Source organism: Oryzias latipes, chromosome 19, assembly GCF_002234675.1.
Source record: "Oryzias latipes chromosome 19, ASM223467v1".
Taxonomy (NCBI): domain Eukaryota; kingdom Metazoa; phylum Chordata; class Actinopteri; order Beloniformes; family Adrianichthyidae; genus Oryzias; species Oryzias latipes.
In genome coordinates this window covers 22,618,911-22,644,404 of record NC_019877.2, presented here as the reverse complement: position 1 = coordinate 22,644,404, position 25,494 = coordinate 22,618,911, and the positions used below count along the sequence as shown (strand labels likewise).

The 25,494-nt window shown below is 44.3% G+C and overlaps 1 protein-coding gene across 10 annotated transcripts in view; it reads left to right on the top strand.

Moving 5' to 3' along the window:
- The window catches only part of LOC101165922 (SRC kinase signaling inhibitor 1), a 122,042-nt gene that overhangs the window by 65,885 nt on the left and 30,663 nt on the right, over nt 1-25,494 (top strand). For 9 of the 10 annotated variants that reach the window (XM_023949234.1, XM_023949233.1, XM_023949235.1 and 6 more), the window contains 3 exons: nt 13,552-13,753; nt 17,647-17,776; nt 19,154-19,325. In XM_023949234.1, the coding sequence (XP_023805002.1) occupies nt 13,552-13,753; nt 17,647-17,776; nt 19,154-19,325 (504 nt within the window). Of the gene's footprint in view, nt 1-4,032; nt 4,253-13,551; nt 13,754-17,646; nt 17,777-19,153; nt 19,326-25,494 lie in introns of those variants that run through there. The other variant, XM_023949239.1, reaches the window with a different exon arrangement.

Below are 25,494 nucleotides of genomic sequence, written 5' to 3'. Positions count from 1 at the left end.
TATACGATACTGTAACTGTATTTATTGCCATTCTACAGTCATATTACAAAAAAAATAAGGCATCTAATTAAAAAATTCCAAATCTGGTCACTTTAACTTCATAAATTATCTTCATCAGAGACGACAAAGAGTTGTTTGTTTAATAAACAAACACAAAATACAGCTTGGTGAGCAGTTAAAACAAAGCTGCCAGGATAAATGATAGTCTGTAAGGTTTTTCATGGTAAATTACACGTTTTTTCAATCAACCCATTGTGAACAGAAACACAATGAACAAAACAGACGACATAATACTTGGTCAGCAACAGTAAAAGCATTTATCTAATTCATTATACTCTATGCATGTGTGCACTATGCCACCGTGTGACTAACAGCCTCCTCATGCTCCCTTTTTCAGATATCTCCTCTCTCCCCGACTGTTCAGTCTTGAATAAACCCAGTTTTTTTCCTCAAAAATATCTTCCTCTTTGTCGCTGGGTTGTGGATTGGTTATCCCTCCTCTTCCTCTCAGGGAGCCGGGGAAGAGGAGTCTTCCTCTGATGCAATAGAAGCCCCTGCAGCAGTGCACTGCTGGGCTCATATGTGCGAGGGTGTTTGGATGTAACAGTCCCCCATGTTTTTCATTTGGATGCGTCTCTGGCTTAGTTTCCCGCTTTCTAAACGCCCTCGAGCAGCGGTGGTGTTCTCGCTGCAGAAACGCACACATAAGCAAACAATGATACGGTAATAGGGCGCGCACACACGCTAATCCACGCATGGGCCTGCAGTGGAGAATGTGATGGGATTATGCAAATGCAGTGCGCTCGTTTTAAGACTCCGTCTCACATGTTCTCCTCCATCCTCTAGCAAACGGCGGCCCGTCAGCTCGTCCACAGGGGTGAAGCGATTGGAACAGCAGCCTGCAGCCGTGCTGACAGTGTCAAAGACATTATGGAGCAGAAAACGGCATAATTCTTCCCCTAACACTCCCAGCTTCAATATTAGAGCTCCATTTTAAATCTCCTGTCTTTTTTTTTCATTGAGTGGCCACTGTAATCACAGCCTATTGTCTTTAGTGTTTAATTTAGAGCAATGCAGCAGACTGTAGGCTTAGATAGAGGAAAACAATCAATTGAAACTGCCTCCAGCATTCCACTCATTCATTAGCTGCTTTATTTACAGGGAAATCATAATGGAGCTTCCTTTTTGCAGGATTTTTCTTTTTCTGATTGCCGGAATAACTGTAATGATGCAGCACAGGGATAGTTTTGCTAAAAACGAAGTTCGCTCACTTCTCTTGTCCCAAATATGAGCAAAGCATCAATATAGGGGTTTGAAAGGGGAGGACTCATCTCCCTGTGGCAATGATTTCTGTTCTCTCTGTAAAATGATTGGGAATGTAGCTGCTCACGTGTTTGCTTGGTTGGATGAAAGCAGCTAAAGATGCTTTACCTGAACAATTCCAATCTGAGTACCGGCTGTTTCGTTTTCCATGGTAACGACTCGGTGACATCTGAGAGCAGCGGTTGCCTGGAGACGCCTCATCAGCTTTGGTGATCAAGCTCTGACAGAAAAATATCACACATCATGATTCATAGGTTTGGTGTTTTGTTGGCTTTCTCTCCTGTTTCACAAACATTTAGGAACACCTTTTATCTTTGACTTGGGCTTCTTTGAATTCTGCTGCATGAGTTAGGGCAGAAGAGATCGGTTTGTGTTGAATTCTCTGCATGATGTTTGTCATAAGTGCGTTTAACTACCATCATCCTTACAAATACTTCATGGTACACCTACCACACAAACAGCAATGGTACGTTCCATTTCCCTTAAGATGTGGCCGCTCTTCTCTATGACCCTCCACCAACCAGACAACCCAAAACCCTGCAGTCATGTGCGGGTCAACCGACCCTAACGGGTGTGACTGGAGCTTGAAATATCACTACTGTTGACCCAAAAGAGTACTACATAGCCTGACGTATGTTGTGTTCCCATCAGTTTAAACCTGCTGTAGAAAATTGTATTAGATTCATATAATTGTGCATCATTTCATAAGTAACTTTTTCCCATTACTCCTCTGAAAGGTTTTGTAATTTGTCTATTTTCTTCCAAAAGGTTTCTGAAAATTAACAAAAACATCAATTTTATGCTCTTATCTGATTATTGATCTGAATAGCGTTCTGCATTCAGCTCTGCAGGGCCTCTTTGTGAATGTGTGCATCGTCATACTGAAGGACGACACATCCCAGGAGGTTTTACTGACGGAAGAAATGAAGCAGAAGCTCATTTGAGGAGCGGGATGGTTCGCTGAGTCCTCAGAAACACTGTGACGGATTCTGCTCCGGACAGCCCGGACACGGATTCACGCACATCCTGTGATGCAGTTCAGCAGCGACATCCTCGTCTGAAAATAAACCGCTGCTGGCATTGAACACTTGTGAGGCTATCTATAGGTAGCTAAAGTTTGGTAGCACACCTCAACCGTCTCTCATTTGTTTTGTCGTCCTCTAACAGTAACTCTCTGGTCCAATGAAACTCAGCCAAACTATCCTGCGTGGTCTTTTCTGTCTTTTAGTTATTTCTCACATAAACCATCACTCTGCCTTTTTTTTTTCATATTTCTTCTACCCACACACTTCCTTCATTGATTCATCCTTTCCTTCATCCCACTCTATCCACCTGTTACTGGATATCTCTCTCTCTTCTCATTTCTTGCTCCTGTCTGTTTGATCTCCTCATTCTGTCATGGTTTGAATGACGTAGCAGACCCAGATGCTGAAACCCAGAAGTAGACTCAGGTCAAGAGTGGGTAACAAAAGAGTTTTATTTTTCCAGGCAGGAAAAATCACTAGTTCTTGGTGTTTAAGTTCAATAGCTTGGAGCTCCGAAGCAGAAGCAACGTCGAAGTAGTTAGAGGGACCTTCGGAGCTTATGGCTGGAGCGGAGCTTGAGGCGAGGAAGGCAGCAAACTTCGGAGGTCTTGGGAGACGTGGCGTGGCAGGAGCAGAGCGTGACTTGAAGCGAGGATGGTGGGAGCGGATCTTGATGAAGATCTTCCAGGTGGACACTCGTGGAGGTGAAACCTGGGAGCGGATCGAAAGGCAAGGTAAGTAGCGAGTCAAGACTTGGTGAGCCAGAGTAACTTGATGACCAAGCAAGCACCGAGGTAGGTAACGAACTGGCGATGAGGGTCTGGGCAGGATCTCCTTATGAAGGTGGTGAGGTGATGAGCTGAGTGTCCACAGCTGGTTCCAATATTCGGGTGCGATGAGAGAGAGGAGGTGAGTAGAACTGACAGAGGCACCATGACACATTCACTAATTCACCATTTCCCACCATTCTTCTCTCCTGTCAATAAGCCTGGAATTTGTGCTGTCCTTTAAAAGTTCCAATCGCAGGACCTTTCTCTGCAGTCCCCTCACGGAGAGGCTTTTCCCTCCACAGTGCTAGCTTGTGCCTGACACGTTCAGAAAGAAATGCATCTGCCGTCGCTCTCACTGCGCCACTGTTCATACGACGACTGTGGAAAATGACAGAAACAGCTCGAGTGTTTGTGTTTTCCTGCCATGAAACGGCTTAGGAAGCCGACTGTTGCAGCCCTCGCAGGCTGGCACCGCGCTGCGGCGAGCCGCCGCAGTCTCTTGCTGCTACTTTGCTGTCATCTGCCAGAGCTGCGAGGTTTGTCTGGCACTGCAGAACTTCACTGAAACAGCAAAGCTGAGAAGTTCCCGGAAGATTCTATGCAAAAGTGAAGCCTTCTTCACCGTTGAATCCACAGGTGAGGGAACACAAAGGTGTCATGGGAAGAAACCATGTTTCCTCTCAGCTAAACGCTCCTCTGGAGGAGCTGTGCACAGAGTGCTGCCCTCCTCCTCCACCTGCCTCAGCCTCCTCAGGCTGTTGTGAAGATGTGAGGCCTGTCGTCCTGCGTCACGCAGCAGAAACCCAGCTGCAGATGCCGGGTCACATTATGTGACACAAATGTTCCCAACAGAGTTTGATGGGAGGTGGCTGGAGTTTCAGATGCTCTGGTCCTCAGCTTCAGTGGGAAGGAATGCAGCATGAAACCTCAGCGAGGGGGCGGGGGGCAGAGGACAGCTGGGCACAGCTGCCTCATCAATCAAAGCTTGTGTTGGCTGGTGGGAAACCTGGCTCCTAGCAGCCATTCAGCGCTCAGGAAGTGGGGACGCAGCGTCGAGCTGGCCAGTCTTAGCGGCCTGAAAATGAAGAAACTGACATTCTGAACGGAGCTTCATCCCTGAAGCAAGCAGAGAAGGTAAGCGTGAGGACATCCAGGGTTTTCACAGGGTTTGCTACTCAGCTTGGTGTGGTTTTACCCCGTGAACTGGATGCTTCTGCATGGGTTCACGTTCCTAATGAATAGAAGTGAATGAAATGAAGTTAAAAAGTAGAACATGTCAGCGTTGTGAGCCACAAGCTCGTCGACACATTAAGACAAGAGAACAACAAAAAACAAAACAAAGCTATGACTTGAAAATAAGAATCAAAGGTTTCTATGAAATAAAAATAAAAAAGGCAAACAGAAATGCAACAACTGTTGGTGTACCAGTGTGTGATATGAGGTAGAAGGGAGGACCGGACCGTTCTGGGCTCTGGGTCTCAGCGGTGAACGTTTCTCAGCAGAGCTGGTGGTGTTCTGGTCTGTTTGCAGTCTTCTTAGAAAGTAGACATCTGACTTTCCTGACAATGTGAGTGGTGCTAACAGTCTACCACAAACGCAACGTCTGTTCCACCTCCTCGTTGAGGATGTTCAGGCACCATCTCAACACCTACACCAGAGAAGGATGGTTGAGATGGTTGCTATCACCTGATGCCACCCATGTCAGTGATCAGTCCCACCATGTCATCAGTAAGTTGGTGTGGAGCCTTCAGAGCTGAGCTCAGAACATAGCCCTGAGGAACTCCAGGTTTCCCCCTCTTTACACTCATTTTCTACCTCTACAGGTAATATAATGACATGAACTTCAAAGTGATGCAAGAGATAAGGGACAATGCTTTAAGAAAGAAGGGGTACTTTTCATTATTAGTGATAAGTAACAAGTAATCTGTTAATGTATTACAGTTTGAAAGTAATTTGCACAACTCTGCACTGCACGGATGATCACACGGATCATTTTGAGCATTTAAAGTTTGCTTTTACCTCACTGAGTCCCACCTGGTGAGGCGAACTTCGATTGTACGACTGGGTCTTCTATTATTAAAGTTCAACAACTGTGGAACATGACGGCAGTGATTCTCATGAATTACCTCCTTTTTTGAATCAAAGATGCTGCAGAAAGTGTTCTGGCAAGACGGATCCTGTGGGAAGGCTCGTTTACTTTTTGTGTGGAAAGTAAAGCATCAAACCTACAGAATGCTCAGCCTTTTTCTTTGGGCCTGATTTAAAAAGATCTGCATCAAGTCAAGGGAGAAAAGAGAATGTGTTAGAAAAGAGGAGTGCTCCATTTTTCCCTCCTCTGTTGCACTTGCCTGCTTCTTGTCCTTTAATTCCTGCAGTGCAAATTACACCCCAGTTTTTATTTTTCCTTTTTTGTAACTCTCATCTGCTCCTTTTCTTCTTTACAGTTGCCTAAACACAAACGTTATGAGTCCCAGTGGCTCTCCTGTTCCCTTCAGTAACTGGGTTCTTGTGGGTATGAAGCAGAAGGCGAGCGCCTGGCCCACTCTGAGACCGTAAAGCTCCAAACATACGAGAGGGCGCTCACATGATCCGTCAGGCTGCTTCCGTGTCAAAAGGCGTGTGCGCGCAGTTTAGTCACTTTAGGGACAAAGCCTTGACGAGGTTGGTTTTATGTGGAGCTGCAGTCGTGTTTGTCTTTCATTTCGATGTCTCATGACAACCTTTTTAGTGTTTCCCTCTTGTTTGCACACACATGCATGGTTGAGCATCATAACTACATGCCCTCGGCTCATCTCAAAGAAGTCGCTCGCAAGCAAATGTAAGACACAAAGCGCAGGCTGCAGATGCGTCGGGCAATCAGCTCTGGCTTTACAAAGCACTGTGGGAGCTCATTACTGTATTCTTTGGACTGGAAAATGTCTGTCAGTAAGGATTCATTAAAGCCAACCTGCTGCAGCAGCGCCTGGCAGCGCTGTAATGAGAGGTCTGCGACAAGTGCTTCAGACTGGACAGGTGAGTTATCAGTGGGAGTCTGCGGCGCTGGAGGAGGCTGCTGCTGCTGCGGAGTCTGACTTTGTCCTCCAGACAGTTCAACCAAACGCTGAGGCTGCAAACATGCAAGAATACAAACGTCCTTTGGAATTTGTTTTATTTAGATTTACACAGATACTGTGTCAGAATACAACCACCCATTTATGCCTTATTATCATGCACCCTTACGGGGGGGGGGGACCCATGCAAGTGCTGCAGGATTTTGGGTCGTCCGGGTCCGTGGAGGGTCGTAGAGAGAAGCGGATGTGTCTTAAGGGGAGTGCAGGTGTGTCTTGCAGTTCCTTTGAGACTTGTCCTGACAGCTCAAGGATGGTCATGAAAATGGAACGTACCATTGTCGTGCACGAGTTGAGGGCATCGTGAAGTATTTGTAAGGATAATGGAAGTTATGCACATTTATGACATACCGGTGATGGCATGCGGTGTCTTAAGGCCTCGCTCTGGTCATTGATGAAGTGTGAGTGCTGGCTCCTCACTGACTACGCCGCTGACAAACTACTCTCTGATCGAACAAAGAAAACACGGCACTCAGGAAACGGTTTAATTTGTTATTTTTATTTATTCATTTAAATTAGGGCAGTGCATATTAAACAATGTTTCAGCAGCTTCTTCAATATAAGATGCCAGAGTTGGCACAGGAGCTACATTTCATCCGTTGTCCTAAGGCAGGACAAAAGGTTCAACAGTTACATTTACAACACAATGCAATAGCACAATATTAGTGGTAAAAATATTCACAAAGGTTATTTACAATAAAAAGCGAGTCTAAAAAACCAACATTAATGTCTGCAGTACTGGTTTGTTTTCAGCTATTGTTTAAGGTTGGAAGGTAGGATAGTTTTCACAGTTTCTAATGTGCTGTGGCAGCGTATTCCATAGCTGTGTGCCTCTGATTGACACCACTGTTTGGCTGAATTTAGTCCTGCGCCTTTGAACATTACAGTCCCCTCGAGTTAAAGCCCTGGTGCCTCCTCCTGCATTTGTTTTTTTACTTATAAAATCTAATAAGGGGGGAGGGGCCAGCCCATTCAATACTTTAAAAATGAGACAGGCATCCATGTACATTTTGTAACTTTCAAAATCCATTATGGCATACTGGTCAGAATGTCACAGTAATGATAACTCAAAGGCTTTTTGTCTAAAGCTTTCAGGGTTCTCTTAAACAGAGACTTGAGGGGTTTCAAAGTGCTTTCATTTGTCTGGAATCATGTAGTAAGACAATATGTTGAATGCATATAAACCTTTGCTGCCTAAATAGTCAGAGAAGACCTTATTTGCTTAAAATTAGACAGATTAAATGTGACAATATTGGATAGTTTCTTTACATGATCTTTAAAAGTTAAGTTTGCATCGAAGATTACGCCAAGATACTTGAATTGTTCTGCAACTTCCAATCGTTCCCCATGACCACTACAGATGGTTGTTCTTCCCTCGTTGGCTGATGTGAAAAAAACATCCAGACTGTCTTTTTAGTATTGAGATGTAAGCAGGACTTTTGGAGTCGAGGAGAGACTGGAACCATGGCTTCAGACAGAACTGCAGCTGCTTCAGCTTTTGTTTTGGCATGAACGTATAGAACTATCTTTATCTTTATTTATTTATTTTTTTCCACTGGTGTTTGTCTTTGTGTATTTTATTGTGTGGGGCTAATTTAATGTATCTTATTGTATTTTATTGCATTTGATTTTGTTTTTATGTACAGCACCTTGAGCTGTCTTTGCTGTCATGAAAGGTGCTATATAAATACAATTAATTTGAATTTGAATTTGAACTGGATCGTCTGCATATAATTGTATTTTTGTTTTCTTGCATACATCTGGCAGGTTGTTCACATACAAGCTAAATAGAAGTGGCCCCAGTATTGAGCCTTGAGGGACTCCATCTGCACAACTAAGAAATGATGACTGTGAATTATCAATTTGTACAGCTTGTTTTCTGTCAAGGAGATATGGCTTCATCCAGCAGATGACACTGTTTGAGAAATTAAAATAAGTTAACTTTGCAAGGAGACCATCATGATTAATAGTGTGGAAGGCGGGTTTTCAGATCAAGGAAAACAGCATACACAAAGCCTCCCTTGTCAAGCAGCTGTTTCACATTTCTGAGGAAATAACAAGTGACTGTATCAGTGGAGTGATATTTTCTGAAACCAAACTGCACTGGATGGAGAGAGGTTTGACTGTTGTTGAGATGTATGGTTAGTTGTGTTGTGACCCATTTTTCAATTTCTTTTTAAATAACTGGTAGAATGCTCATTGGATGGTAGTTCTGAGGTTTTGTTTTGTCCCCTGACTTAAAAACAGTTATAACCCTAGCAGTTTTCCATGTTGTTGGCACTGTGCTATGGTTAATAGACAGATTTATCAAATGCACAATTGGATGTGCGAGAACATTTTTAAAAAATGTCTAGAGAAACCATAGGTATGTCTAGCTTTGGAGCTTTTGAGGGATGAGATCACCTTTAGAACATAAGGAGGAGATATCTCCTTAATATGAAATATTGGCCTACTATTGTCTACAGATTTGCTTGGGATATCTGGACATTTTAGTTGCCTCGTTAAATCTTCAATTGAACTTATAAAAAAGTTATTAAAACTGTTGACATTAATATCCAAATTGTCCGTTAATGCACCATTTATCTGAAGCTGGAGCTCTCTGGTGTTATGCTCTTTTTTGCAACCTAATAGCTTATTTAGGTGCTTCCATTCAATCTTTCCATTTCCATGTGCTTTAATAATTGAATGAATGAAAAAGTTTGCCCTTGCTGTACGCATGTGGTTAATAACCTTGTTTCAAAGAGATGTAAATATCTGACGGTCATTTGTAGTTTTGGTTTTTAGGGATTTTTTCAATGCACTGTCTCTTTCTCTCATTAATTTTTCAATATCATTATTAATCCATGGTAGGTTTTCTATAAATTGTTTGGATACTCCTTTCTTTGAAAAAGGAGCCAATTGTTACGGTTTCAGTCACTTTGTGTTTTGTTCCTTGTTTTCCTGTTTTATTTTGTAGTATTTCCTGTTTTGTTGTTGTTTCGAGTTTTACCTTGCCCCATCAGTCCTGAGTGTTTCCACCTGTGTCTTGTTGCCTTGTATGTATTTAAGTGCTGTCTTTCCCTTCCTCCTGTGCTGGTCCATATTGTATTCTACCCCGGTTTCGAGTCTTTCTAGTGTTTCGAGTTTTGCCTGCCGTATGCAGTGGTTTTGGTTTCAGCTTTAGTTTTCTTATTAAACCCCGTTCTCCTGCAACCTCCTGCCTCCTCTGCTCTCTGCGCCTGGGTACTTCCCTCACCTCCTTCCTCTCCCCGTGACATTATGGACCAGCCTTACCAGTACCCAGCAGAGGGGACCTGTCTCTGGTGGACCCCTGGCACTTCCCAGATCTACCGGGACTTCAAGGGGAGTCGCCTGGCCGTAAGGGGGGGTCGACCACATCACCGCCGCCCCCATTCTAAGTCCTCCCCTGTTTCCTGGTTGGAGCGAGACATTCTCCGGCATCGGTCCTTCCTGGACCCTCTGGACCAGGACCTGTGGCTGTGGGAGGACCCTTACCTGGAGGAGGAGGGGGTCGAGTCCCAGTGGACTTTGGAGGGTCAGCTCCCCGCCTCCTTCTTTGACGGGCCTCGTTTGGCTGTGCGTAGGGTCCGTCGTCGTCGCCACCGTCCCTCTCGACGCCCCGTTTTGGTTCCGGAGATGGAACTGGAGGCGTCCCAACCCGGTCCTACGTCCAGGAGGGAGCCGGACCCACCACGACCCGTTCCGGCTCCAAGGAGGTTGCCGGACGCACCTCGACCCGTTCCGGCTCCGAGGAGGGTACCGGACGCACCCCGACCCGTTCCGGCTCCGAGGAGGGTACCGGACGCACCCCGACCCGTTCCGGCTCCGAGGAGGGTACCGGACGCACCTCGACCCGTTCCGGCTCCGAGGAGGGTACCGGACGCACCTCGACCCGTTCCGGCTCCGAGGAGGGTACCGGACGCACCTCGACCCGTTCCGGCTCCGAGGAGGTTGCTGGACGCAACTCCTCCAGTTCCTGCTCCGAGGGTGTCGGACCGTCCACGACCGGTTCCGGTTCCGAGGAGGTTGCCGGACGCCACCCCTTCCGTTCCTGCCGCAGACCCCGAACCCGAGCCGCCTGCCGCGGACCCCGAGCCGCCTGCCGCGGACCCCGAGCCGCCCGCCGCGGACCCCGAGCCGCTGCCGCACGCCGCGGACCCCGAGCCGCTGCCGCCCGCCGCGGACCCCGACCCCCAGCCGCTGCCGCCCGCCGCGGACCCCGACCCCCAGCCGCTGCCGCCCGCCGCGGACCCCGACCCCCAGCTGCTGCCGCCCGCCGCGGACCCCGACCCCCAGCTGCTGCCGCCCGCCGCGGACCCCGACCCCCAGCTGCTGCCGCCCGCCGCGGACCCCGACCCCCAGCCGCCCGCCGCGGACCCCGACCCCCAGCCGCCCGCCGCGGACCCCGACCCCCAGCCGCCCGCCGCGGATCCCGAGCCCGAGCCACCAGTTCCAGACTCTGAGCCCGAGCCGCCAGCGGTTTGCTGGTTAGACTGTCGATGCCGGATGGCGCTGCCTCCCGGCCGCCCTCCGGATCCGCCTCGCCGGACAGGGCGGTCTCCGGGCCGTCCTCCGGACCCGCTTCGCCAGACTGCTGTTGGCCCTTGGATTGGCCTTTCGGGCCCCCTCCTCCTGGACTCTTGGAGGAACCTCAGTGCGGTTCCTTGAGGGGGGGGGGGTTATGTTACGGTTTCAGTCACTTTGTGTTTTGTTCCTTGTTTTCCTGTTTTATTTTGTAGTATTTCCTGTTCTGTTGTTGTTTCGAGTTTTACCTTGCCCCATCAGTCCTGAGTGTTTCCACCTGTGTCTTGTTGCCTTGTATGTATTTAAGTGCTGTCTTTCCCTTCCTCCTGTGCTGGTCCATATTGTATTCTACCCCGGTTTCGAGTCTTTCTAGTGTTTCGAGTTTTGCCTGCCGTATGCAGTGGTTTTGGTTTGCTTTAGTTTTCTTATTAAACCCCGTTCTCCTGCAACCTCCTGCCTCCTCTCCTCTCTGCGCCTGGGTACTTCCCTCACCTCCCACCGCTCCCCGTGACACCAATGTGTCATTCATCATTCATATAAGGAGATTTGAGCTTTCTTCAATGTTTTTGTTTTCAACTACATTTGTCCAACTGAGATGTTCAAGATCATTTTTCAAATGCTATTGCATATTTTTAGGAATAAAAGGGTTAGGTAGCCCTCTGTGTGATCCTGTTGAACGCTGGTTCCTGATTTTTCTCACAAAGAAAATGAAGTTGTGGTCAGAGAGACCAGAAAGAAAATAAAATGTCTTGGTAATTCTATCAGGTTTGTTAGTAAATATTAAATCAATTATAGTTTTAGACAAGTGTGTTACTCTTGTTGGACCATTTATGATCTGTGTCAATGTGTGTTTATCAACAAGCTGTATAATTTCTTCCTGTCTGGTATTTTTTCCCAGTTGATGTTGAGATCACCCATAAAAATATTCTCTCTTGAAGAATTACAGTGATTTCAGATAAGGGCTCAAACAGATCATAAAAGATGTCCTTGGCCGAGGGAGGCCTATACATACAAATCACAGTAAAAGACATTGTAGAATGAAGTGTTACATTTAGACCTATACATTCAATCCCTGTTTCCTCTGGCCAACTAATTAACTCACATTTAAAATGATCTTTCATGTAAACAAAAGCCCCTTTTCTGAATAATTTGTATCCTGGAATATTAATGGCAGCTGTAGGTGAAGTCGATGTCAGCCAACTTTCAGATATTCCTATCATATCAACATTGGAGTCACTTATGTTCAATTTGCTCACTTTTATTAACAATGCTGCGAATATTAATGTGGCCAAGTAGAATTCCTTTTGGTTTTGATCTGGAATCCCAAATAATTTTTGGATTATTGAGTTTTCTGGAAAAATCACATTTTCCGTTGTTTTTTTTATTGCAGGATTGAGGGTCTTTGCAGTTGAGGAAAACATTTTTACGTCTCTTATTGATGATGAACTTGTAAAACAAGGTTCATTTTTGTTAAACACTGTTAATTGCGGTATACCTGTATCCAATAATTGTGTCCTGGGGAGCTGAGGTGGAGGAGCCCTGGTTAGGGAATCTGTTTAACTGGGGTGACAGCCAAGGCTGATGTAGTGATAGCCTGGTTAGCTGTGGTGTTAGCTGTTGTCCATCCAAGTCAGAGCTCAGAACAGGTACAGAATTTTTTATCAATATCACCAGCCAAAATGAGTATCATCACAAGGTTGATGGAGGGGTCTTGTTGATTTTACTTGTTCATGTTTACCTGCCGGTGGCCTTGCATGTCCAAAATCCAGGACCCTTTCAAACAGAAGTTGTTGACTCTTCTTTGTTGAATAAAGAGTTGTGTTACTATCCATTTTTCATGGACACATCAGACTCCAGAAAAGATATAATGCCATAAAAACAACAGAGGGATGAATTAATGGGAAACTCCAAGGCATTTTGATTTTTAGGCCTTTTTTGTGACAAACACACAGGACCTGCCAACCTGTGTGTTTGTGCACATTTCGTGTTTTCCCAACGCAAAATGTGAAAACACGATACAGAAATGTGAAGAAGTGCTTTTCCCTCCTGAGTTTTCATTTGCTTTAAGACTTTTTTCCCTGTAGTCTCTTTGTCTGATTTAATTCTCTCTTCTCAAACTGAGAGTAAACCAGGTCAAGGCAAACATCACTATCAGCACTTGGTCAACCATCTCTGTTTGAGGAGATGATCAGGACAGAGACACATGCTGACGAGTTGAACATCATTTTAGAACCTAGATATTACAAAGATCAAATTCTGATCTAATGCTGGATGATCAGAGTGAAAGCTAAAGACCTGATTTCTTTTGACCAAATTTTCCATTTTATATTGTTAAGGTCCCCTTTTCAAATTTCCAAAAAAGTAGTTTTTCTCCGCATTTACCCCCTATGAAACTGCAGTGTTGTTCAGACGAAGGCCTGTTTGGTTTGTATCTGTCCCTGCTCGTTGTTGTTTGCATAGCTGGAGCTAAACAGCTCGCTGCTGTCTTTCGAATTAGAATTCTGTTTGTATATTCTATTGTCAGTTAGTCAGCCATTCATCATTTCACAGATTCATTGTTCCCATGACTTTTTACAGCTCTACAGATCATTTCAAAGGAGTTTAACTACAAGCTTTACTTGACTTCTGCTTTTACCAGTGTTTAAAACCGGAAGGCAACAGGACACGTTTAGTGGTTTACCCTCCTCACATCTCTGTCTCATGTTTTTTTTACTTTTTTTGCTTTGTTTCTTGGTGTGACGTTGTCTCAGCTGGATTCTTTTGTGCTCTCAGTGAGTTTTTTGTCACTATTTTGTGTTTCAGTCTCGTACGCCACGTGTGACACGACTCAGCCCGCCACAGCCGGCTCTCACTGAACAGGCCAGCAGGGTTTCCTTCGCGTCCGCCGAGAACTTGGAGACCATGTCGGAGCCAGACATTCCCATTGGCTTCAACCGGATGAACCGGCTTCGCCAGAGCCTGCCGCTGGCCCGCTCGTCCAGCCAAGCCAAGCTGCGGGCGCCAGGTCAGATTCATACAATGCACCAGGGCCACATCAGCCAAGTCAATAAGTCTGCTGTGTCCTCAGACATATAAGAAGGGAAGCAGCAAATGTGGCTTTTTGGTTTCTGTCTCTAAATCAGCCTTTTTGTGCCGAAACACAATGTTTTTCACAGGCTGATAACCAAAGAACAACGTGAATTTGCTCCATACGAAAAAAAAAAAAAAACTATATGTGGCAAGATTAAAGTTAAAGAGATGTCTGTGGGGGTCTGTCATGTGACTGGAGGAGACCAAACTTTATTTTTGGGTGACTCATAAGGAAAACTTCATTCTTCTTTCTCACAATAGAACACAGGAGTGGGATTACTATTAGTTTGTATGACAGGAAAGTGTTTACGCTTTAGGGAATATTAAGAATCTGCAACCACTTCAGTTCAGATGGAATGGACCATCCCGCAAAACAAAGAAACTTGACAAATTGACAAAGCCTTTTGGATAGGAGGTGAAACGTCTTCTAACTTTAAAAACTAAGTCCAGATGACAGCCCCCAAACCTACTACTACGAAGGAATCAACCTGGATGAATGAGTCTTCATGGACATGAAACTTCAAAAGGTGACCAAAACCTCAATGTCGTTTCACAGCCACTACGTATATTTTATGCATGTTGCAAGGATGAAAATTGGTCATATATGACAATATGTGGAAAAAGTGAGAAAAGTTGTGGTTCTTTACGTGAAATTTTCTCACATGTATCACAATTGAAGCACGTTGAAACCCCAGAAGAAGTAGGAATAAACCACGCAAAGAACACGTAAATGACATAGAACACGAACTGTGGAATTGTTATGCTGTTTATATGCAATTCATTAGTGATTCACGCATCAATTACGTAATTTGAACGTGGTGTGTTAACTGTATACGGGATATATAATTCAAATTAATTTTATTTCGATAGGATCACCTTTTACGTAAAAAGCACAGCTCACATAAAAAAAGGCAGATGATTATAAGAAAGCTAAAAAAAAAACAGAGCACCCTGACGGCGCTGTCCGCTCTGTCGTCCTGTTGGCTGGAGCATCAGCATCCAAGCAACACGAGCACAACAAACACTCATCCCCAGCACCACCCACCCGACAGCCCCCCAACTCCCGGGTCCGATATGCCCAATGTGGGAACACCAGACCCGGAACAAGAGGTGCCAGAGGACAAGTTACGCCAAATCTCTGGGAACCCGAAGACAAACACCCCAGCCAAGGGTGTGGAAACCCCCAAAATGTAGAAGTTATAAGCAGAAATGATAAAATATAAAAATAGCTAAAATATGAAAATATAAATAAATCAAATGACTCAGATGTACATTCTCATAAACAAAAACAACCATCCCTATTGGAAGCTTGTCACACCTGCACACAAGTACAGGAATGAGACTTTCGGAGTCGGAAGACGAAGCTTATTTTTCTCACAACAGCAGGGCGCAGCGTTGCGACCATGGATTATCTTTTTTGATGCACCATTGAAAGATCCAGTCGCACTCTAGAGCCCTGACAATTTAGAGAAACCAGTAAACCTTTGAAGCATGTTTTGGACTGTGGGAGGGAGCCAGACTTTCCTGGACAAGCCCCATGCATGCTTAAGGAGATCATGCAAACTCCACCCAGGACCCAACTGGGATTTGGAGAGCAGAGGATACAGTGCTGGAGGACATATCCTAATGGGAGGACAAACCCCTGCATTGGATGTACCACCGGACCATAACTGAAGTGGCTGATATCAAGAAGTCCTACCAATGGCTAGAAAGGGCTGGCCTACAGGACAGCACTGAAGCCCTCATCCTGGCAGCCCAGGAACAAACCCTGAGCACCAGAGCCATAGAAGCTCAGATCTATCACACCAGACAAGACCCAAGGTGTAGGCTGTGCAAAGAGGCGGCTGAAACAATCCAGCACATAACTGCAGGGTGGAAGATGCTGGCAGGGAAAGCATACATGGATCGCCACAATCAAGTGGCTGGAATAATATACAGGAACATGTGTGCAGAATATGAACTGGAAACCCCAAGATCAAAATGGGAAACACCTCCGAAGTTGGTAGAGAATGAGAGGGCAAAGATCCTGTGGGACTTCCAGATCCAGACTGATAGGATGGTAATGGAGAACCAACCAGACATTGTAGTGGTGGATAAAGAACAGAGGAAAGCCGTTGTGGTGGATGTGGAGGTGCCAAGAGATGGGAACATCAGGAAGAAGGAACATGAGAAACTGGAGAAATACCAGGGACTCAGAGAAGAACTGGAGAAAGCTGGAAAGTGAAGGTGACAGTGGTGCCTGTGGTAATTGGAGCACTCGGGGCAGTAACCCCCAAGCTGGAGGAGTGGCTACAACAGATACCTGGAAAGACCTCAGACCTCTCAGTCCAGAAAAGTGCAGTGCTAGGAACAGCTAAGAGACTGCGCAGGACCCTCAAGCTCCCAGGCCTCTGGTAGAGGACCCCAGCTTGGAGGAGAAACCACCCACCAAAGGGTGAGAGGGGCGGTTTTATATATGTGTATATATATATATATATATATATATATATATATATATATATATATATATATATATATATATATATATATATATATATATATATATATATATATATATATATATTTTTTTTTTTTTTTCTTTGCCTGCATCCTGTCCTCTGAGGAGACAGCCGCTCTACCGAATCTGGTGCTAATGAATGGTTCTTCCTTCCTGTCCACTGTCACCTTGTACTTGTTCATTGGGAGGATTAGAACCCAAACCCTTTGACGTCATTGGCTGATCATTTGGCATTTAGCATGGCTACAATTAAGACAAACTGGGCGGCTGTGGAGCAGCGGTAGGGCGGTCGACCCATGATCGTAAGATATGTAGGTCCGATTCCCGCCTTTCACGCCCATGAGTCAATGCGTCCTTGGGCAAGACGCTGAACCCCACCTTGCCTCTTGTGGGAGGTTGGCGCCTGTGTTCGGCAGCGGGTCCGCCACCAGTGTATGAATGTGTGTGTGACTGGGTGAATGGGTCTGTGACTGTAAAGCGCTTTGGGTCTTGAAGGTAGAAAAGCGCTTTACAAGTATACGCCATTTACCATTTACAATCTGCCTCCATGGGAAGAATCACATTATACTTTGCTTTTTGTGCAGCTCTTTAAAGGAACCTTGTTTTAAACTAAAGCTTTAAACAAATTGAATTGCTAAACTAAGTGTAGGTGTTTTTTTTGCTGTCTACCATTAACCCTTCCTCAAATGCTTCAGTGATCTGTTGCACAAAGCCATGAAGTGTCATGGCCCGAGCACATTATTTTGACATGTCAATCTTTTCCCAGCCCACTTCTAAAACTACATCCTGTGACACCACTTCATCTCAATCTGATTCTCTTCTGAGCTTTGACTTGAAAAGTCTCACGTAGCATTTTAGCTTCTGATGTTTTACTACCCAGCTCCTCTCCAGCCTCCCGTTTTCCCCACTGCGATCGCCCTAATCTGTGTTCACGCCTGCTGTCAGGGATTCTGCTCTGCTGTCTGGCGTCTCTGCTGCTGCTCTCTTCGCCTCAGGCGTGTTCCGATAAAACCTGAAAGGAAGGTCCCAGATCAGAGTTAAAGCATCAAATATAAATCTATAAATTGCATGTACAGCTGCAAATGGTTCTGATTTTCCATTCAATGTAATGTTCACTAATTAAGTGGATCATCTTTTTTTTTAGCTGAGTCTCCACATTTATCACTAACTTGTTTGGAGTTTAAGATAGATAGAACGAGCAGAAATATAATAGAAATGTTTCCGCTTCTTCTGCGTGTTGAAATAGAATTTCTCCAGGCAGAAACTTCAGCAATCCTTTCTTCTGTCATGCACCCTCCTCCTCTTCCTTCGTCTCCCATCCATCAATGCAGGGATCTTGTTCCTCCAGCTTGGGGAGGAGACCCGGCGGGTGCACCTGACCCATGAGCTGACCAGCCTGGACACCCTAAGAGCCCTCATAGTGCACATGTTCCCCCAGAGACTTACCATGGCCATGCTTAGGTAAGACACCAGGAGTCTGACTGACTGTGCACACAGTTTCACCATCAGCCTGCTTTTATTCAGAGAGTCTTTTGCAATAAAACATTTTTTTATCATTATCATCTAGTTGTAAAGTCTAGAAGGGAAACTGCTGAGAGGGACTCACCTTCTTTTCAGGGACAATATGAGAATAAATGACTGCATGCTGGTGCCTCATTAGCTGCCCGCTCATCTGCTCTAATCACTGCAGCAGACTCAGGAACCTGCTCCGCTGTCCAACAGCGGCCCCCCAGGAGTGATTCCAGCTACGCTGCTGTCCAAGCTAGCCTCCGTTTTGAGGAAGGTTTAAATTCAGGAAAGTTTCTTTGGGCAACAAACAGCAGGCGGTGTACATCTGTAACAGTTAAAGAGGCTGAATCATCCTCTTTTAAGGCTCTTTAATAAAAAAGGTTCTACATCATACAGAGGTTATTTCTTTCATAAGATGCAGAGCAAATTAAATGCAGCTTCCCCCCACGTTGGGTCTAAGCAGGGGCAGCCGTTAATGCAGCACATTTACTGCCCAAAGCAAACTTTGCCTTGTGGTGATTTGTAGAAGTTTAGAAGGAATTGACAAAAGCAAAAACATGAAAAGACATTGGACTGAGATGCTGAGACAGTCTGACGTTTTGATCCAAAACAGAATGGTACATTCCATATTTTGTAGATCCTAAACAGAATGGTACATTCTTCAATCTTTTTGTTATTGTTTTTAATGTTTGTGCAGTTGAAATTTTTATATTTGAAATCTTTTTGTTCAATGGTGAATTCCCGCCGTGTTAGAATTACTCTTAAAGCTGCATCATTGGACAGAAATAAACAAAATTACCCCCCTTCCCCCACCAGTTCCTGGCAGCAGTGTCCTTTCATCAAATATAGACGAGTCCTGGTGTCCCACAGAGTCAAAACTCCTTCATTCGCATTATTCCTGTCTCCAGTAAACCAGACCTCTCTGCCCATGTGGCCTGGTCACATATTTATCACACAGCAGATGTTTTCATTATCTGGTGTTGCCCACAGCACTTTACACTCACACACACATCCACCTGCTAATAGCAGCAGAATTGCACCGTGGGGTTCAGTGTCTTGCTCATGGACACTGGCGCACAGCAGAGTGAGAACTGAACCTGCAGTCAAAGGCTGGCCACGCTTCCTCTGCACTGTAGCTGTAATTACATGAAAAACAATCACTATATTTTTTATTTGACTGAGATTTTATCTTCTTTATCTTGTTTCACTTTACTAAATGTAATGAGAGACATGGATCAAGGTTTTCCTGAGGTATCTGTTGCTGGAAAAGTCTTTGTAATTTTGAATGAGTTTGGATGTTTTTCCTGCTTTTTTATTTTTAACCCCCAGGTCCCCCAGCACGGCTCTACTGATCAAAGATGAGACTCGTAACGTCTTCTACGAGCTGGAGGACCCGCGGGATGTTCAAGACCGCTGTGTCATCAAAATCTACTGCAAAGAGCCTATCTATGGCACATACCCCGGACACCACAACCCACATCTGGCCAATGGAGACCTGCGAGTGAGTGTGCACCAACAGTCTTATTTTCACTCTGTGATGTCTGCACCAGCAGCTGTTTACTGCTTTTCTGCTTTATTTGGCTTCTGTAAAAGCTCATCTGTACAATGAGTGTTAAGGACAGTTTACAGTTTAAAAGTCACAGTCAGTAACAGAAAAAAGTCGCAATTTTACGACTTCAAATCGTGTAAATTTACGAGAAAAAAGTAGTAGTAATTCACAAGGAAAAAGTCTTAAATTAACAAGGAAAAAGTCATAAATTAATGAAAAAAAGGAATAAATTAACCAGGAAAAAGTATTTAATTTACTAGAAAAAAGTAATAAATTTACTAGAAAAAAGTAATACATTTACGAGAAAAAAGTAATAATTTGACCTGTCCAGGGTGTCCCCTGCCTTTGCCCACAAGTGGCCGGGTTAGGCTCCAGGAGCCCCGTGACCCCGAAAGGGAATAAACGGTAGAAGATGAATGAAAAGTAATAATTTAACGAGGGAAAAGTAATAAATTTACTAGAAAAAGGTAATTATTTAAGAAAAAAATAAAACTTTACGAGAAAAAAGTAACAAATTAACGAGGAAAACTTGCTGAACTGAATGCTCACTTCTAATTTAATCTTGTAAATTTACAAGAAAAAAGTTGTAAATTTATGACTAGATCTTGTAATATTACTGCTTATTTCCTGCTGCTGGAAGGAGGACATCTTTAATGGATTGAAGAACAATCAAGGGAACTCTATTCCATCAGAAAATATAGTTCTTGGTTTACTTGCAAGTCAATCGTGGTGCAGTTCCGTACAGTGTGAATGCAGATGGACTATCCAGTTGATGAGTCACTAAATAACTGAGTAGTCACATCAGCACAACAGAGGAACATCACAAAAAGGGATATTTGAAAACAGTTTGTTGGTAAACATGTAATGAGGAAGTAAAAGTTCTTACACGCTTTAATAGTTAGAGCACCAGAGGAAAAACCTGGTCACCTTTACCTTGTTTGTCCAAACCAGCAGTTGTCATAACCAAAGAGTTGCCTGGTCTATTTTGCCATCTCTATAGTGTGGTGGATAATAAAACAGACTCACTGAAGGTGTGAAGTGGTTACAGGTGCCTCCCTCTTCCTGTCCCCGGACCATCTTTAAAGCAGATTTTGTTTCTGTTTACAAGCCGTTGGCGTATAACCCAGCCCTCCCACATCAGTGTGTTCACATACACCACTTATGTTTTCGGTCATGTGATCAGAAAAGCTGCCTAGACTTGTGCTGGTGTGTGCTGACTCAGCAGAATAGCAGCAGGCTGGTTGTCCATGTTCAGAGATGACAGACATGGACGCTTCCATGGTTGAGAATAAAGACTCTTGATTGGTTTGTAATCGGTAAAATGGGGCCTTCACTTTAGAAGTGTGTTTCATGAAACCAAATTCTGCTGACCAAACATTTTATTAGATAAACCTGTTGAGTTTCGTTGAAACAGAAGTGACTAATCAGCCAATCACATGACTGCATTGAGTCACGGTGTTTAAAGGTGATCTACACTAGTGATGACTCATCATGAGGGTTAAATACCTGCTGATCTAAGCAGTTTCTCTGATACGATGGTAAGTTTGTTGTGTTTAATGTCAAAAGATAGCTGTGTGTCTGAGGGGAAGAAAAATGGTTTGGGGGGATTTTCCAAAGATTTGCCCACTTTGGAAGAGCAAAAGATTTCGGACATGAGTTCAAAGTAGAGTCTGATGGAGAAGTTTGATACAGAAAGATCAGACGTGTAGCGACAGATCTCTGGCGTAAACCCATCTAAACAACCGAGTCCACGACTCAGTTTTATGTATAGATATCCATCATTAAAGAAACACTCCAAAGTCTTCTCATCGTGCTACACGACATTTTTTAACATAAAGTGTGAAGAAACAAAATTCAGCCTCGAGACGTCAGTCTCAGAAAAAAGGATAAACGTTTGTAAATAAGTACGGTATTCGTTCTGATACTGTTGCTTAAAATTGTGAATCCTGAAATGTAAGACAAAACAACAATACTTCTTCCACTTTCGGCTTCTCCCATCAGGGGTCGCCACAGCGAACGAGTCGCATGGTAGATTTGGCAATGTTTTACGCCGGATGCCTTTCCTGACGCAACCTTCTCAAACCAGGCTTGGAACCGGCAGAGGTAGAGAAGGGAACAGGGAGCAGCCCGGAGTCGAACCCTGGTTTCACGGACGGAAGGCGCCGCAAACCAGCACGAGCTAAACCGGCTCCCCTAAGACATAACAACAATAGATGTAGAAAAACAGCACATCAGAGCTTTAACAATTAACTAAATGACATTAAGAACACAAAAAGAGCTTTTTCTGACTGAACCTTATTCAAAACAATAAAGAAGCTGTTCATCACCCTGACAGCTGTGCTTGGGGTCCTTGCTATGCACCACCCTCTCTGCTTGAGGGGGTGGCAAACATTTATGTGGCGGGTTGGCAGCTTCTTGCTTTATGCATCTGCTGCTGTAAATAATCTGTCTTTATGCAAACGCATCCACAGTGCAGCCCCTTTTTTCCAGCTGTGGCCTCTTCACCTCACACCTGTTGGCGTTCAACCTTTTCCTGCTGACTTTTCTCAGAAGGTGTAGGTGTTGTTGGACAACAGGGAGAACATCAGTCTGTCAGAACTGTACAGCCATCTCTTCTGTTTCCTTAACATGAAGGAGGTTCACCCGCTGTATGAATGCTGACTGGTTCCACTGATGATCCTGTGACTGCTCTGTTATCTTCCTCATGGTGTTGACCTAATGGGGAGCTCTGATGTCACGAGTCAGCAGAATGTACAGCATCGGGCTGAGAGGACCGTCATGTGGAGAGACTAAACTGGTTCCCAGTGAGAAGACGTTATCGCTGATTCTGAGGGACTGAGGTCTGTTTCAGAAAAGATCATTGAAGTTTTTTCATCAGTGGTCTATATCTCCTATACTTGACCATGGGTCCTGCCTCTTGCTCGTCTCACGCCCCCAGCCGTCCCCCAATTCCATCTGGATGAAGCCCATCTGCTGGACTATTTAAATATGTGGTTGTAGAGTCAGATAAGTTAGTTCTTCTATAAGAGTTCTGGTACGTTGCCTGTCCGTCCTGGGGGAGGATCCCTCCTTCATGTAGACACCCCTGAGGTTTCTTCTTTTTTTCCGGAATCTGTGTTTTTAGGAGTTTTTCCTTACTGAGAAGGTCTGTTTAGTTTAGTTTAGCCAGTGACTTTCTGTTCTTTATGATTTCATGTTTAGTACACAACTGCCGGTATGAAGCGCATTGAGATGACTATTGTTGTAAATTTTGGGTTGTATAAATAAAATTGAACTGAGTTGAATCCGTGTTTGAGGAACGATGGTACTAAGAGGTGGACCAGAAGACGTAGGAAAAGTTGTGTTTCTGTTTTCCGATGTGCTGAGGTTTCATGGAACATAGCAGAAAGTAACATTAGCTGTAAGCACACTGGGGATTAAATCTCTTCACAAGACTTTTCTATATCTGTATCAACACAGGCCAATAAAGCCCTTCATTACTCGTTAAGTGGTCATGTTAGCCACAGGATGGTAATTGCTGAGGCTGGATATTGTTCCAGTGTTTAGTGCAGGGATGATAGCTGAGATCCTGAGGAACGTCAGGCTAGAAACAGTCCATCAGAACCTCAGAGAACCAGTGTGTGCAGTCATGAAGTGTCTCGCCGGTTGATGTTCATTAGCTGTCAAATGACGTAAAAACGTGTTTGGACTTGGTGATGGGTGGGGTGTTAAAGATATCAAAACAAGCTTAGATGGAATGAGTGACCTCAGGTAACGATGGATCCTCAATAGAGCTTCTCCAGTTGTAATCTGTGATGCGCTCCATGGAAGTGGCTTTACTTTGCTTTATTCCTGCCATGCAGCCACACAACCGCTTATCCAAATCCGCTTTAAGGACTTCCAGCCGGGTGGACACTCACATCATTACAGTAGCAGCTGTCATAGTCACTGTTGTAAATCAAAATGCAAGCAGGGATCTGCTGTTGAAAACAGTTTGTTCCTGACTGAAAAGTGAAGCTCCACTTCTGATGGCTGCTTCAAAAGTCTCACCTGTATGACCAACTTAAGTCAAATCATTCCAACAGATAAAAAGATAAAACTTTATTTTTTTAATAGTTTGTGTTGAAGAACGATGCAACACACCAAAGAAAAGGGCACACCTTTAATGTATTTTAATAACAGTGTTAAAAGTACAAAATTGGTATTGTAGAAAAGTGTATATTTTTTGGTTATAAACCAGGTAAATAGAACAGGTAAATAAACTAGGTAAGTTTCAAATGATTAAAGATAAAAGTCTCAGAAAAGACTGATCAGGAGGAACCATCCTCTGTTAAAAACAGTTCAAGATAAACCAAAGCATTTTAGAAGGAGAGCTTAAAATTGCCTGTGAAGCACGGTGGTGGAGTCACTATTATATGGGCTTGTATAGTAGCTGTAGAACCGAACTGCCAGTTAGTTACAGTTTTGTTTTTTAAGATAGTTGAAGTTTTTAAGAAAACCTATTGCTCACCTGAAACTCAGTTTCTGTGAGGCTTGTCTCTGAAACAATTATTACATTTTATTTATGTTTAATATTACATTTGATACAAGTATACAAACCCTTCATGCTACTAACTATGTAGCCACTCGAGGGCCCAAGTCTGGATCCTGCTGTGTCGGTCCCCAGCTCGGATAAAATACAGGGTTGTGTCAGGAAGGGCATCCGGCGTAAAAATCTCCGCCAATGCTCGTGTGTGACTCAGTGAAAGCTGATTTTCTCTGCTGAAGTGAAAATGATCAGGAAAGAAGAAGTACAGTACATGACTGTAGTTTTGGTGAACAGCACAGCGTCACGTCACTACAGATGAGGCCGACTTGGCAGCACTTTTTGAGTGTTAATCTTTGCATCTCTTGATATCTCTTCAGTGAAACAGTAGGAATGATGATCATGAATCTGAGAAGCATCTGTCTTGTTCGGGAACGTCCATTAATGATGAGCCACAGAAGGTTTTTAACTCTGGAGAACAAACTGTGGTTAGAAATGCTTGTTTGGCTTTTAGTTACAGCTGGACTAATTCAAACCTTTTCAGTTGTTTTTTTTTCTCTTTAAAAGCACAGGTCTTCTTAATTACACTTTGATAGCAGTAATGACTAATCCATAATTAAAGGAGAAAATACATTTTGAAGTAAATAAATTGAATTACAGAAAGTCAGACATATGTTGGGCTCACTGAGTGAAAAACAGATCTGCATGTTAAACAGCTGCAATGAAGTGAACGCTGCTGACTCTGAGGTGTTTTTTTCTAGTCTTTTGACACATTTGGTTCTGCAGACAAACAGCCCTGGGGCTTTGTGTTTACATGCCTTGCTGTGTGATTGCGTTCCGGCCTGCTGCTGTGCATGATTTGCAGCTGCCCGCCAATGTTCTGGAGGTCAGCTGTTCCCATAGGGTCTTTTGCAATCTTCAGCTCGCCTCTGAAATCTTCCGAGCCTTTTATGACGTTATCGAGCCAGGAGGCTTACCTTGAGAGTGATGTGTGTGAGGAGTGCAGTCGCTGCTTCTCATGTCGCCAAGGTGAGCACTATGGTTGTGAGTGTGTGACAGGGTGTGTGAAGCCACGGCGGGCATACTGCCTGGAGTTTACTCTGCCCGACACCATTGTGTTGCAAAAACGGGTCACCTGCACCTGCTCAAATGCCGTTAATAACAAGCGCCTTATTATGAACAATTTCAAGCTCCATTTGAACAAAATGAAGGTGCTTTTATGGAATGATGGCATGTTGTGGAGTTCCCAGAAGGCATCTGCAACAGACATGTCAGTGTTCAGGAGGTCCCGGAGGTTAAACTGTCTGATGGCCTCAGTGAGGTTGGAGGATGGTGCTGATGCAAGGTTGTTGCTAAGCTACAAGATTTCATTGTTGGCTGACATGGGTCTTGCAAGACACTTTGGGTTTGTTGTGGGGATTTATTGGCTTTTCAATTTGTAATGTCTCCTGTAGATGGTTTTGTGCGTCACGAGCACTTAGAGTAGACTTCAGTTGTGTTTGCTTGCTTGATTTATTTCTTCTGTCTGGTAGCCTCCAACATTTGTCCCGCTGATTTCTTTTTTGTGCCGCTGCCTTCCTCTCTGAAATTTTGGGAGCGTTGCTGAAACATACATTT